The sequence below is a fragment of the Myotis brandtii genome, unplaced genomic scaffold (genome assembly GCF_000412655.1).
Source record: "Myotis brandtii unplaced genomic scaffold, ASM41265v1 scaffold244, whole genome shotgun sequence".
Lineage (NCBI taxonomy): Eukaryota > Metazoa > Chordata > Mammalia > Chiroptera > Vespertilionidae > Myotis > Myotis brandtii.
In genome coordinates, this window is record NW_005359225.1 from 74,436 (window position 1) to 88,733 (window position 14,298).

The 14,298-nt window shown below is 47.1% G+C and overlaps 1 protein-coding gene across 2 annotated transcripts in view; it reads left to right on the forward strand.

Annotated features, from left to right (window-relative positions):
* The first annotated feature begins 9,859 nt into the window (after positions 1 to 9,859).
* KCTD14 (potassium channel tetramerization domain containing 14) overlaps positions 9,860 to 14,298 on the forward strand; it is a 5,940-nt gene continuing 1,501 nt past the window's right edge. The window contains exon 1 of one of the 2 annotated variants that reach the window (XM_005867022.2): positions 9,860 to 10,008. In XM_005867022.2, coding sequence (XP_005867084.1) covers positions 9,943 to 10,008 — 66 coding nt within the window. In that variant the 5' untranslated portion in view covers positions 9,860 to 9,942. Of the gene's footprint in view, positions 10,009 to 13,547; positions 13,790 to 14,298 lie in introns of those variants that run through there. The other variant, XM_014540385.1, reaches the window with a different exon arrangement.

A 14,298-nucleotide genomic window follows, 5' to 3' on the forward strand; every position in this document is an offset into this window, starting at 1 on the left:
AGGACGAGCTGGCAGAGGTCCTGAGGATAAACAGTAACCAACCCCCACTCAGAGCTGAGTCAGAGGCTGACAATGCCCTGAGAAAGAAGGTCTGGTGGGAAATTGGTAGGGGTTCCAATCTCTCCCTCAGACTGGACCAGAGGTATCTCAGAGAGGGAGGGACGAGCTCCCCACCAGGACTCAGGACGTGGGGTACCATCCATGTTGGTTACTTTGTTCTACCCTGTCTTTGCTGGGCAGGATTCAGTCAGAAACTCTTAAATCAAGCCTGTCAAACTCAAAGACTCACACGGGCCAAATAAACAAGGTTTAAGTTTATGTGGGCCGCAAAAAAACAAAAGCTTCAATTTTCATAGAAACGTAGGTGTATTTCGATAGAGACATGCTGAATACAAAGGGCTGAAATAAATGAGTCATCGTTAACATAAAATAATAGAACATTTTAATAAAAATTAATACTTTTTCTTGAACATTAACTTACCAGACACTAAATAACTGCACAAATTAATAAGCCTAACACAAATAAACCTATTTTTTCTTGTTCTCCGAAAGCGAAATATTTCCTGTTGCACACACCAAACAAGTCAGTCCAAGACTAATGACATGGCAATCCATCGGCTGGTAAAATATTCGCTGCTAGTATTAGTGGAGAGAAATGGTGCGCCTGCACGTAAGGCATGTAAGGCAAATGAATGCAATTATAGTAATCAGTAACTAGCGAACATTGTAGTTCGTTATTAATAATTATGTGTAACAGGACATTGTAAAAATTAAGTTTTGAAATTTTTATTAAAATGTTTCTTACATACCGTTATATTGGCTGGGCCGCAAAAATATTCGGTGTGGGCCGCATGCGGCCCACAGGCTGCAAGTTTGACATGCTTGTCTTAGATGAAAAGATCTCTGGGTGTGTTTTGGGGAGTTTTGAGGGAGGACGGCTGGAAAGATAGTGCCCCATTTCCTAGCTGGCCAGGTAGGGAACCCTGGGGCATGAGTGGGTAGCATGATTTTTTTTTTGGTAAACATTCTATTGAAGTATATACGGAGGAATGCACCCAAGTAATTTTCACAAAAAGTAACCCAAACACACCTGTGTAATTGTAACCTAATCTACACATGTAGCCTAGTAGGGAGACTAGCATAGATGAACCTCTGTTTACAGTTTATAACTTTGCCTCAGTTAACCTGTAACCCCACTTAGATCACTCTAACGTTTATAAGGTTTGTGTAATGCTGTCTTGCAATTTGCTGAAAGTCTCACAGAAAGACCACAACTTGGTCAGATGTTTATCCATCCCTACGCAATCTCTGACATTTGATCACCAGGACTGTTTTTCAGGAACAAACCCGGGTTGTTTTGCAGGACCAGTGGGGGAAACCTGCTGAATCGCCTAAAACCAGCTGGAGCAGGCTGAAGGACTCTCCGATGGCCTCCTCCTGAACGGACACCCTCGTTATCATACTTGAACATGCCCATGTATGTACAACCATGTTTCCTGACTTTGAATGCCCGGGACTGTCACCACCTATACATGCAATTACAAAGTCTACTTCGATGTTTATGCATGACTTCCCCTAATAAAGATGGGTTAGACACTTTGTTCAGGGACACAATGCTCTGGGAACGATCCCTGGTGTGTCCTTGCTCACTGGCTTGCAATAAAGTTCCTTTTCTTAAAATCATCTTGGAGTTGTGTTTTGATTGGCGCCTACTGAGCATTTGGACCGGTTTGGTCTGGTAAGATAACCATCACCCAGCCCAAGACAAAGAACACTGCTTAGCATCCCAGAAGCCCCCCATTTGGGTGGCATTGATTTTAAAGAGCAAAGTAGGCAGGGTCTGAGACAAAGGAGGGAGGGAGGAATAGATCCTCCCAGGTACCAGCCTGGCCTGATGTGTGTTCCTGGAGACCTAGCAGGAGGACCTCCTCCTCCTCCTTCTTCTTCTTTAAATATATTTTTATTGATTTCAGAGAGGAAGAGAGAGAAAGAGAGAAACATCAATGATGAGAGAGAATCATTGATCGGCTGCCTTCTGCATGCCTCAATTGGGGATCGAGCCCACAACTCGGCATGTACCCTGGCCAGGAATTGAACTATGACCTCCTGGTTCATAGGTCGATGCTCAACCACTGAGCCACGCCAGCCGAGCAGGACCCCCTTCTTTATTAGCACCAGCTGATGAACTAGCTTGCATGCAAGGCTCAGTCTTCAGAGCCCTCTCTTGCAAACTGGGTGGGCAGGTTGTTAGACACAGGCAGCCCTACAAACAAGACAAGGACAGGGTTTCTGCAGAGGCTCACAGACTAGATAGGGCTGAGCCAAGAGCCTGAGGGCCAACAGAAGAGCATGCCCGGGCTGGGAGGGTGTGTGTCCACTGGACCTGGGAGTGGCCAGTGCCAGGTGAGTGGCCGCAGCAAACACTGTTTGCTCCCTGAAGTGTCTGTTTGTCCAGGAATGACAAACAGAGTTCCATGGATTGGCCCTTCCTCCTCTCCCCCCACTGTGAGCTCCTGTGTAGGGGGCACACACAGGGGTACTGTGGACAAGCACAGCTCTAACATCAGAGAGACCTGTGTTTAACCCCAGCTGTAGGCTCTGTGGCTTTGGGAAAGTCACATTCCCTCTTCTACCTTGGTTTCCTCTTCAGCACAACAGGATAACAACGTGTACCTCGTAAGACTGTGCTGAAGAGGAAATAAGATTATTTATGTAAAACGCCTGGCATTGGGCAGGCACTTAAAATAAATATTTGTTCCTTTCCTTTGACACTTTTTCATTTAGCAAATACAGTAGTCCCCCCAGTGGATGCTTGAAACCACAGAGAGTACCAAAGCCTATACGTACCATGTTTTTCCTACATGTACATACCTAAGATGAAGTTTCATGCCTTTTCCATTCCACTAAGCCCTTATCATACATGGTGGCCGTAACTTTTGCAGTTTGAAGTGCGTCAGAAAATTTTCTTCTTTACAATTTCTCAGATAGATAGAAGATTCATTCTTACAGTAGATCTTGGCAACCTCATCGTATGATTTTTTTCTTTCCTTATTAAGTCAAGAATCTTGCCTTTTTGCATAAAGAAAGCACTTTACGGCTTCTCTTTGTCATTTCAAAACTGCCAGCATCACTATTTGTGGGTTGGGGCCATGATGAAGTATAATAAGGGTCACTCGAACACAGGCACTGGGTACTGAGACGTTGATCTGATAGCCTGGATGGCCACGCCTGTGTAACAGCACGGAGATGCTGGACAAGGGGATGATTCACGCCCCAGGTGGGATGGAGAAGAAAGGTGGGAGATTTTCTCACATTACTCAGAAGGACGCACAATTTAAAATGTATGAATTTCTTATTTCTGGAATATTCCGTTTAATAGTTTTGTGCCACAATTCACCATGGGCAACTGAAACTGCAGAAAGTGAAACGGCAGAAGATAAGAGGGATACAGCATTTCTCTGGGGCCTAGTACGTAACACAAAGTAATAGAACATGTTAATAAAAATTAATATTTTTCCTTGAACATTAACTTATCAGACACTGAATTACTGCACAAATTAATAAGTGTAATGTAAATAAACCTATTTTTCTTGTTCTTCAAAAACTAAATATTTCCTGTTGCGCAACCAAACAAGTCTGTTCAAGACTAATGATGTGACAATCGGCTGGTAAAATATTCGCTGCTAGTATTAGTGGAGAGAAATGGTGTGCCTGCACGTAAGGCGTGTAAGGGAAATGAATGCAATTATAGTAATCAGTCATTATCGAGTGTTGTAGTTTGTTATTAATAACTATAGGCCCAGTGCATGAAATTCATGCACAGGGGCTGGGGGGGGGGGTCCCCTCAGCCCAGCCTGCACCCTCTCCAATCCGGAACCCTTGGGGGATGTCCAACTGCCGGTTTAGGCCCGATCCCGAACCACTGGCTCCTAATGGCTCACCTGCCTGCCTGCCTGGTCGCCCCCAACTGCCCGCTCCCTGCCAGCCTGGTTGCTCCTAATTGCCCCCCCACACCAGCCTGGTTGCCCCTAACCTGGGCGCCCACTGCCCGCTCCCTGCCAGCCTGGTTGCTCCTAATTGCCCCCCCACACCAGCCTGGTTGCCCCTAACTTCCCCCCCTCCCCCGGGCCTGGTCGCCTCTTACTGCCCCTGCTGGCCTGGTTGTCCCACACAGCCTGCTGTTCAGTCGTTTGGTCGTCCCTCACTAACCCCCCTGCCAGCCTAGTGGTAGGCAGCTATCTTGTGAGGGCGTGAGGGTTAATTTGCATATTACCTCCTTATTATATAGGATTATGTGTAACAGGATATTATAAAAATTAAGTTATGAAATTTTTATTAAAACGTTCCTTACATATCGCAAGAATATTCATTGTGGGCCGCATGCAGCCCACAGGCTGCAAATTTGACATGCTTGCGGTAGGGGCATTACAACTCCCATTTTTGAGGTAAAGAATGTGAGGCTCCCAGAGTTAAAGAGACTTGCTTCTAAATAAGGAATTCCTGGGGCAGAGTAGGGGGCTTCCCTGGGGGAAGGAGCGCCCCTAGATTGATTACGATGTTGACTCGTGGAGGCACTCACGTTCTTTTGCGGTTATAATGTGGCCTTTTCATCCAGAGGCTGCCTCAGCTAAAGCTGATCAAGAGACATCCCTCTTGCTCTCCTGTCACAGGCCTCCTTCTTTCAGTTCCTCCTATAACTCAGCACCTTCCTCCTACCTCAGGGCCTTGTGTACTTCTCTTCATACCTCAACCCTGAGAAGGCTTCACTGCCCTTGCTCCTCACTAGTGAGCCCACCATTATCTGTATGTTCTCAGTCCTTGCTCTTCCCTCTCGGAGCACTGAGCATGCTGTGTAACCAGATATTTCTTTGCGTGGCTATTCAATTAGTCTGTGTCCCCACTGATCATGAGTTTCAGGAGGTCAGTGCTTGTCCCCCGATTCACTACTCTTTTCCCAGTGCCTGGTGCCATGATTGACACATAGTAGACTCTCGGATATCTGTGTCTCTCCTCTCTACAGGAGAATAGCACTATCTGCTACCAATGCTGTTCTGAAGAGTAAATGGAACAAAGCTCTCCAAAATGTGGGCCCCAAGTCAGGCCACTCTGGTCCAATCCCTGGACCATTCTCTAAAGACCTGGGTATTTTTTCAGCAGGCCTGGAGCAGAGGGAAGGAAAGAGGGTCCTTGTGGGTTGGCAGAGGTCTCCCTTGCAGTAGAACTCACAATGGGAGCCTTGTGTGGGAGTGGTGGCAGGAGGCCTCGTGGGACAGCTGGGCCCGGGGCTGCCAGGCCTGGGTTGAGCTGGGCTGGGCACTCAGCCACAGGCAGCCCTCTGAGGGCCCTTTCATCTGAGTCCCAGCTGCCACTTGGCTTGCTGGCCCAAAGCCCAGCTGCCTGGAGAGGAGAGGGTCTCTTGGTTTTGCCTTAGGAAGAAGAACAAAGAGTGGGGTGAGTGGGAGGAGGGCAGAGGAAAGCAGTGCTTGCTCTTGGAATCAGGCCAAAGGGAAACAAGATCCAGTCATAGGCAACACCAAAGAGCTGTCTGAATTCTTTTGTTGCAGTAGCATCAAGCAAGACAGGATTGCAGAGAGCATCTCAGACAATATCCCAATCCCCACCAGGGTATGAGCGGGGAACTGAGGCCCAGAGAGCGGAAGAGACTTGCCAAAGGTGAGACACAAATGGTAGAACCAGAACTAGAACCCTGGTCTCTCGTTTCCCGGTGCTGAAGGGGGTCCTCATACATAAAGTGGAGGTGCTAATTCTTATTTTGAATGGTGGGGGTCAAATAATTGTCCTAATGGTTATCAAAGGAAGAGGAGGATCATTTGAGTTGGTCCTTGAAAGCTATGTAGAAGTTTTCCAGAGAGAATGAGCTGGCGGGGAAAGGCATTCTCGCCGAAGGAACAGCATAAGCAAAGGCAGAAAGGCATGGGAGTGCAGGTCGTGTTTCAGGGCAGCCGGGGCTGGAGGAGAAACAGAAAATAGCACTACAAGCCCAGGCTGCCTGGTACAGTCAGAAGTGCCCACTGTCCCTCCGAGTGTCTGGCCCTCCTCGCTTCAGAACTCAGCCTCCCTGTGGAATCATCCTGACCTATGCAGCCAGCCGATCAGCCCCCTGGGAAGAGTGGGACTGTAAGTAAGGGGAAGTAGACAGGTGGGCTGTGCGGAGCCTGTGGGAGGCTCCCCAACCCAGACATAGTAGGCAGCGAAGCCTGCCTTGAGGACATCACAGCTGCCTCCCCATCACTTGGTCCCATTTGCAGAGTCATAAAGTTCAAGGTACATACTTTGCCCAGCGTTTTTGTCCCTTTGGGCTGCTGTAACAAAAATCCCATAAACTGGATGGTGTCTAAACAACAAACATTTCTTTTTCACAAATCTGGAAGCTGGAAGTCCAAGATGATGACGCTGGTAAATTTGGTGTCTGGTGAGAGCCCACTTCTTGGTTCATAGATGACCATCTTCTTGCTGTGCCTTCATATGGTGGAAGGAAGGAGCTAGGGAACTCTCTGGGGTCTCTCTTATGAGGGCACTAATCATATTCACGAGGGCTGCACCCTCATGACCTCCCAAAGGCCTCACCTTCTAATACTATCACATTGGGTGTTAGGTTTCAAAATATGAATTTCAGAGGGACACAAATGTTCAGACCATAGCACCCAGATACAAAGCAATAATTCATAGCCACAGAATGAGGATTTTGGAGTGAAAAAGAGATGGAGTCTGAGCTTGGTTCTGCCAGTTACCAGCTGTGTGGCCTTTAAGCCATTCACTTAACTTCTTTTCGCCTCAGTTTCCTCATTTGTCGAGTAAATCTGTTTGGAAGGATTAATAGAAAGATCTGTGCTCAGCACATAATTATTTCCCTTCCATTTTCCTCCTTCACTTGGCACAGCTGACCCCTGTGCTGGGAAGAATCCCCTACAAGCCTCTCTCAACGAACCTCTCCCTCCTTCAATACCCAGCTTACCACCTCTTCCATGCCACCTCTTCCATGAAGCCTTCCCAGATTCCCCAAACTAAAATGCTGACTTCCTCCAGGAATAACTTGTGCTTGTCTTATGGTGCTGCCTTTTCTTTTCCTCTTTTATAGTTTTTCATGTTCACTGAAACTAGCGACATAATGCAAAGATATATTATGAAAAAAAATAAATAACTGTCCCTCTCCATTTCAACACCAACCCTACTCAATAACCAGTGGTATCACCCAGTGAGTATCATTCTAAACCTTTCTGATGATTTGTTCACATAAATATATCGAAATTTATAGGAGAGGTTTGTTATGTTTGTGTTTTTACACAAATGGATTCCCACTGTATACACTGACATTTATTTATTTATTTATTGTTACAGAAATTTACCCCTTTATTATAGGCTAGCAATGTTTCAAATTGTGGAGCTTCTACTGGTCTTTCAATTACTTTAGTCTTCTGATGGCTGGCTTTGTTGTGACGGCAGAAGTGGTGCTGTACGTCCAGGCACCACCGGCTACTGTTTTCATGCAGGAACCACAGCGCCGGATCCCACAGTTCATCTCTTCATCTTAGTTTTGCCACAGAAAGAGCAAGTGTACTTGGCATGCTGGCTGACTCAATTTTCTTCACCGTTTTCCCGAGGGAGGCACCATAATGGGTCCCATGTCACCGCAAACTAGGTCAGAATTCAGAGAGCTCCAATATTTATTCATTTATTTAAAAATGTTTAAAAATATATTCTATTGATTTTTACAGAAAGGAAGGGATAGGGATAGAGAGTCAGAAACATCGATGAGAGAGAAACATCGATCAGCTGCCTCCAGCACACTCCCTACTGGGGATTGAGCCCACAACCAAGGTACATGCCCTTGACTGGAATCAAACCTGGGACCCTTCAGTCCGTGGGCCGATGCTCTATTCATTGAGCCAAACTGGTTAGGGCCAGTATTTATTTTTATTTTTGATTGCTTAATAAATCATGGTTGAATGAATAAATATAGGATATACTTCATTCTTTTAAATAGTTGCATAGTATTCCAAGGCACAAACAAATCCTGGTTCATTCAACCGTACCCCTTTGTTTCCAATTCTGCCACCACAAACAAAACAGTAATAATCATATGTGTTCATATATCCTTTGAGGGTAGTGCTTTTATTTCTACTAGATTCTCAAAAATAAAAATATCGGGTCAAATGATGTCTGTGGTGGATTTTATTTTAGTAGACATTGCCATATTACTTTCCAAAAAAAAAAAATCACAGCAGTTCACATTCCACTCAACTAAGTTTGAGGAGCTGTTTTCCTGCATCCTTACCACATCGGGCATATTATTAGCAATATTTGCCAAAATTATAAAAAATAGTACAACATTGCTCCCTTGATTGCATGTTCTCAACTCCTACTAAGTTTCAGTAACTTTTCATTTCAGTTATTTTATTTTTCATTTCTAGAATTTCTATCTGGCTTTTTTTCAAGTCTGCTTGGTGATTTTTTATCATATCTTCTTGCTCATGTTTTAAATACACACTTGTGTTGATTTAAGCACATTAAACACATATTCTATATCCAGTAATCTCAGTATCTGAGGTGGTGTGGATCTGTTGACTCTTGCTCATGGTACTTTGTGTCCTTTTGTGGTTTGTGACTTTAGGTTGTGAGCTTGAGTTTGTTGGACTCGTGTGGAGTCTCTGCCCTTGCCTACAGGAAGGGTTTTTATTTTCTTTGTCAGGCATCTGAGGGCACTACCAACCCAGGTCCATTTTAAATGTAAAAATTTTTTAAAAAATATACTTTTATTGATTTCAGAGAGAAAGGGAGAGGGAGAGAGTGACAGAAACATCAATGAGGAAACAGAATCCCCAATCGGCTGCCTTCAGCACGCACCCTCTCACCCCCTCCCCGCAATGGGGACCGAGCCCACAACCCAGGCATGCGCCCCAGACCGTAATCTTACTCGGGGTCTCTCAGTCTGCAGGCCGACGCTCTATCCACTGAGCCAAACCAGCCAGGGCTTGTTGCTGGTTTTGACCATGAAAAAAAGTGGATATTTTGCCCCCAGACCTATTTGAATTTAGCCTATAGCCAGACATTTTCAGGGAAGACTGTTTCCCCGCCCAGAATGAGTCAGGGAAGTACCCACAGCTTTCGCCTTTGAGTGCACACTTTTAATAGGAAAGGGGGCAGTGAGGAGGGTGTTACAAGGAGTCCATTGGAGGGAACTGGGAGTTCAAAACGTAGTGGCTTTTCATTCGCTAAGTTGTGACAGTCTCTTATTGGCCGAGCTATTGCCAGGCAAGGAGAAAACCTCCCTTCCTCTTACTGGGCTAATAAACTAGAAAACATCTTCCAGCTGGAGACGCAAGGTATCCATTTCTCCCCGTTTGGGAGTAATTGATCACGAGTAGTAAAGCTTGAGAGCTCCCCCTACAGGCGGTAGGGACTCCATTTTAGTTGCGGTTTCCTTTAGTAATTGTCACCGTTTTAACAAGCAAAATAACCCACTCAACAGGTATCTGAGTTCTTTCCTTCCAAGGTCATGCTTTGTACTTTTAGCAGCTGATCTCAGGTGGATGCATAGTCCACACTGGCCACCCTATCTCCTGGGAGCCTCACTCTTCCCATCTGTAAAATGGGTGTTGGTGGTCCTTCACCCCCTAGAACTGTAGTGAGTAGAAGGTCTCCTGCTTTCAATGTCAGTTCCCTCTGCCTCCCCCATTTGGCTGTCGGGTAACACCTCGGTGAGAGACCGGGCAATGACAAACCTAAGGTCTCACCGCAAGCCAGGCCCCAGTCCAGGCCAACCCGGGGTTTTAACCACACCCTGGGGCCAGCCTCCCCCACCCCAGGGCGGGGAGCGGGTGCATTTCCGCCAGCTACAGGTACCTCGCAGGTGGCGGGCTGGGCCGGTTGCAGGAGCGGCGGCCAGGCTGCGCAGTGCCAGCTGCTTGCAAAGCCGGGATAATGAGCCTGACCTCGACGCCCCGCTCCCTGCTGGCCCCCTGCGTGCCTCTCGGGGACCAGCCAAACGTGAGTGCTCAGCCTGAGGTGTGCCTGTCCCTTCTTTCACTCCTTCTGGGGTCCGCGCCCAGACCCCCCCGCTCCGTCTGCTCCCGGAGCGCCATCTCCACCTCTGGCTGGGCGCGCTCTTCTCCTGACTGTTCCTCCTGCTTTTCTCTCCCCGCCTCTCCCCCCACACCGCGGTCTCCATCCCATTCTGGCTCAGTCCAGGCTCTCCTCTTTGCCCTCTTTCCCGCTTGGCTGCCTTGCTTTGTCTCCTTCTCTTCTCTTTGTTTTACCTGCTTTTTGTGTGTCCTCTCTGTCCCCTGGCTGGTCCTAGTCTACCGCTCTTGGCTGTCTCCCCCTTTCCCCTGCCCCCATCCCTGTGCTGCTGGGAGAAGCAGACCCAGCCTCAGGCTGACAGTGTTTCAGTCCCTCACCACCACTTCCTCCCCCTACCCTCCCCCTCCCCCCAGACCTCCTGCCTCTGGCTGGGTCCTTAGTCCATCTGCCCACTCCCAGGGCGTGGGTAAGGAGAGTTTGGGGGAGGATCTGGAAAAGGCCCAGGCACTCTAGGAGGAGAGCATTCCAATCTCTCCTGGGCGAGGTGCCATCTGAAGGTTTATGGGAAGGGAAAGCAGATCCAGGGGTGGGGAGACTGGCTCTTTCCCATCTGGTGATGTTAACGTCATTGTTGTTGGCTGTTGACAAAGTCACCTGCTCAGTGGCAGGGCTGCCCTAGGTGCTCAGTAAATGTCTGAATGAATTACCAGACAGGGGATGGAGCCAGCATGTGCATGATGCCAGGTAGGGCAAAACTGGCCTTTATCAGAATACCAGCTGCTCCTATAAATCAGTGCCTCAGAAGCTCCCTTCAATTCAACAGACATTTATAGAGCATCCCGGTATGAGGAGCACTGTAGTAGGAACTGGTGCTAAAAGATGAATCAGGGATTGTCTTCCATTAGGAACCTCACAGCCTAATGCGGGTACAGATGATAAAGGGAATTACAAGATAGGTAATTACCAGACTGCGGAAGTACAGGGCCCTCTGGGATCACAAGAAGACAACCCGTCTAGAAAGATTCCTGGAGGAATTAACTTGAAGGATGAGTGGACTGAGTGAAGGGAGTGTGGGGAATGAGTGAATCCTGCTGGCAAGGGGGCCCAGCTTGCTCTGGTCGGGCGGGGGTGGGGAAGTAGCAAGCAGTTCCCGTGGCCTATTGCCAGCCCTGCAAAGGGCCTAGTAGACCTTGTTAAGGAGTCTAGAGTTTATTGGGAAGGCAATGTAGGGTCACTGAAATGTTTAATGCAGGAGGAGACAGATCAGATTTGCACTTAAGAAAAACTATACTCTGTTTTCAGAGTAGAGACTGGGTTGGGGGAGGTCATTTGAGGGGGTCAGGGTGCCATGGAACTGACCAAACATTTAGAATCACCAGGATTTGGTCACTGATTATTTGTGTGTTTGGGGTGGGGGGGGTTTGAGATTAGAAGCAGAGTGTAAGATTACTGCCGGAGTTTTGGGCTCAGACAACTGAGATAGGAAACAATAGAAAAGGTCAGGGTTGTGGGCTGGGGAGAGATCTTGAGGGGTTTGGGGTACATGAGAATGGAGATGTCCCTCCACTGGCTCCAATAAGGGTGACCTAAGAAAATGTATGATGTTTGGTGGCGGGGGGGTTGCAGATGTGTAAGGACCCTTTTGACTGGAACTGAGTGAGAGCTGGGCATGTTCCATTCATCCCTGTGTCCTCATGGCCAGTACTGGCCTAGCCCCCAGCAGGGGCTCCTAAAGACCACATGACCCCTGCCCATGCACACGGGGCCTGGGACAGGCTTTCCCACTCAGGAATGCTTTGGCAGGGTGACTTTTAGAAAAGGTGGGGGAAGAGGTGCCACAAGGAAGGGCAGATAGCCCAGAAGAAGGGTGGAAAAGCAGTCCTTATCTGCTGGATACACATACTGTAGTGCTTATGGATGAGGCTGGAGGTCTGGGATTTCCAAAGAGCCTGGAAGTGTTCGTTAAAAAGGAGGGGAAGAGGGACAGAATTAAGAAGCTTGGGAACAGGGCCAAGGTCTTCTTTGGTAAATAAAGAAATGGGGGCTGAGGGTGTCAGGACAGGAAGCTAGCTATTTTGTGAAGCATCTGGAAATGAACTTCAGAAATGACATTTGAAGTGAGTGGATTCATTAGACTCAGAGCTGGAGAGACTTAGAGTTCTCTTCATCCATTTTTGCCTCTCTATTTCATAGACAACAAGTTCAGGCCCCGAGAAGGAAGTGAGCTGCCCCAGGCACATAGCTAATTGTTGGCAGCAGTGGAACTGGGTGTTGGGAGGGGTGGAGATAGGGCATCCGTGTATACTGTAGTCAGACTGACGTGGATTAGTCCAGCTCCAACTTCATCACTTCCTAGCTGTGTCACCCTTCTTTGCTCGCCTGTAATGTGGGGACATTAAGAGCACCGGTGAGCTTTCAGGGGTGCAGAAGTGATGAGAGCACATCAATCCATTCAAGGGTTAAAGTCTGCAACTTTGTATTTAACTATCAGCTGCCCAGCGGGACCTCAGGGTTCACCAAAGAACCTTGCCAAGGGACCATGAGGTGTGTGGGAGAAAGGGAGCCACAGAGGGCACCCTCTCCTTTCCCTTCTCCCCTCTAGCCAGCAGACTGTCCCTTGGTAGGAGCTGTTGTCATGGCAACTCAAATCTCCCCCAGCAGTTTGGCTGTCTTAATCCCAGTATTTTAATCTTAGAGCTAAAGCTCACAGACAAGTTGAGAATGAGGCCACACCTAAATCAGATGGAAGGACATTCCTGAGCTCTGGTCCTGTAATGACCAGTGGTTAGTGTTCTCAGGTTGGTAACTCAGCCTTCAAACACTGCACAGATCTTCTCTGCAGCAGCAGCCATCACACCCCTTAGGCAGCTTTCCCTGACAACCTCCAACACACATCCACAAAAAAGCCGACTCTGCCTACCTTTGAGTCTTCTTTCCTACACATCTAAGTCATCTGTTTCCCTCTCTCCCCTGTGAGCTCCTTGAGGGCAGGGACTATGCAGCATTCATCTGCTTAGGAGGAGGCTTGAATGGAATAGGTCATCTCTACATTTTTAAAAAATAAACGGGTCATTAAGGAAAAGAAGGCTGGAGGCATTTGAAAACTAATTTATGCAATAACTAAGAGCACAAGCTTCAGAGTAAATCGGACCTGAGTTCAAATGCTGACATCATCACTTAATATATGGTTGGTCTTAAGCAACTTACTTCATCTCCTTAAGCCTTAGTTTCTTTACCTGTAAAATGGGGATTTAATACAGTCTTCATTGGATAGCTATGAGAATTGTGTTAGAGCTTGTATGCAAAGTACTTTACATACAGAGGCTTAACCCTATATCGGCTCCCCACACTAGACTCTGAGGAATGGGACTGCTTCCTGCTTGTTCCTCCCTATGCCCCAGGTATCTGGCACAAAGTAGGCACATACATATTTTATTGAATGAGTGAGTAAATTTTGTTTTTTATTTTTTGAGTGAATTTTAGGTAACAAAAGTTATTCCAGAAGCTAGTTTGTAAGGATAACAACTGATGCATCACTTCACATATAATGATTCTATACAGTCTTCTGCTAGGCCTGTGTAGCAGCACCTAGTATTCCCCGAATGCAGCCTGCCAGTCTGTTTCCATGTCTCTCTCTGCATTGGGCTGTGGGCATCCAGGCAGGCACTGTGTGGGTCTCGCCTACATCTGTCGTGCTCAGCCCAAGGTCTTACATAGAGAAGAGGCCTCTACATATTCTGTTGAACAGGTAAACCTAACTTAAATTTGTACCAACCTTACAGCTTTACACTCATTGTATCTGGTGTTACTGGCCTTTTCACTACCCAGGATATTTCTGTTATTTAATCCCCATGGGCCCATATTTTGAAAAACAAAACAAAAACCATCATCAAACAAATTCTGTTTGTTAATCAAAGTCATGCCAACTGCTAATCAGAACTTCTGATCTATATGAAATAAGAATTTTTATCCCCAACTCCCAGCACGGGATGTGGGCACACAGTACTTAAGAAATGCTTCCCAAATTGCCGGGGTCCAGGGGTTCCCAAAGGTGTGGACGGAGTCGGTGAAGAATGTTTTACATGGAGACTGCGTTCAGAACTCTCTAGCTCTCTTTAGTCTCCGTGGATCTTCCTGTGCCTGGCTGAGGCCACAGAGAAAAGATCCCGAGGCAAGCTGAGCCTTTATTTTTATAGTCAGAGGTAAACAAGGTAGTGGTTACCAAAGTTACACTGTTCTTGTGAGTTTCACTTGTTT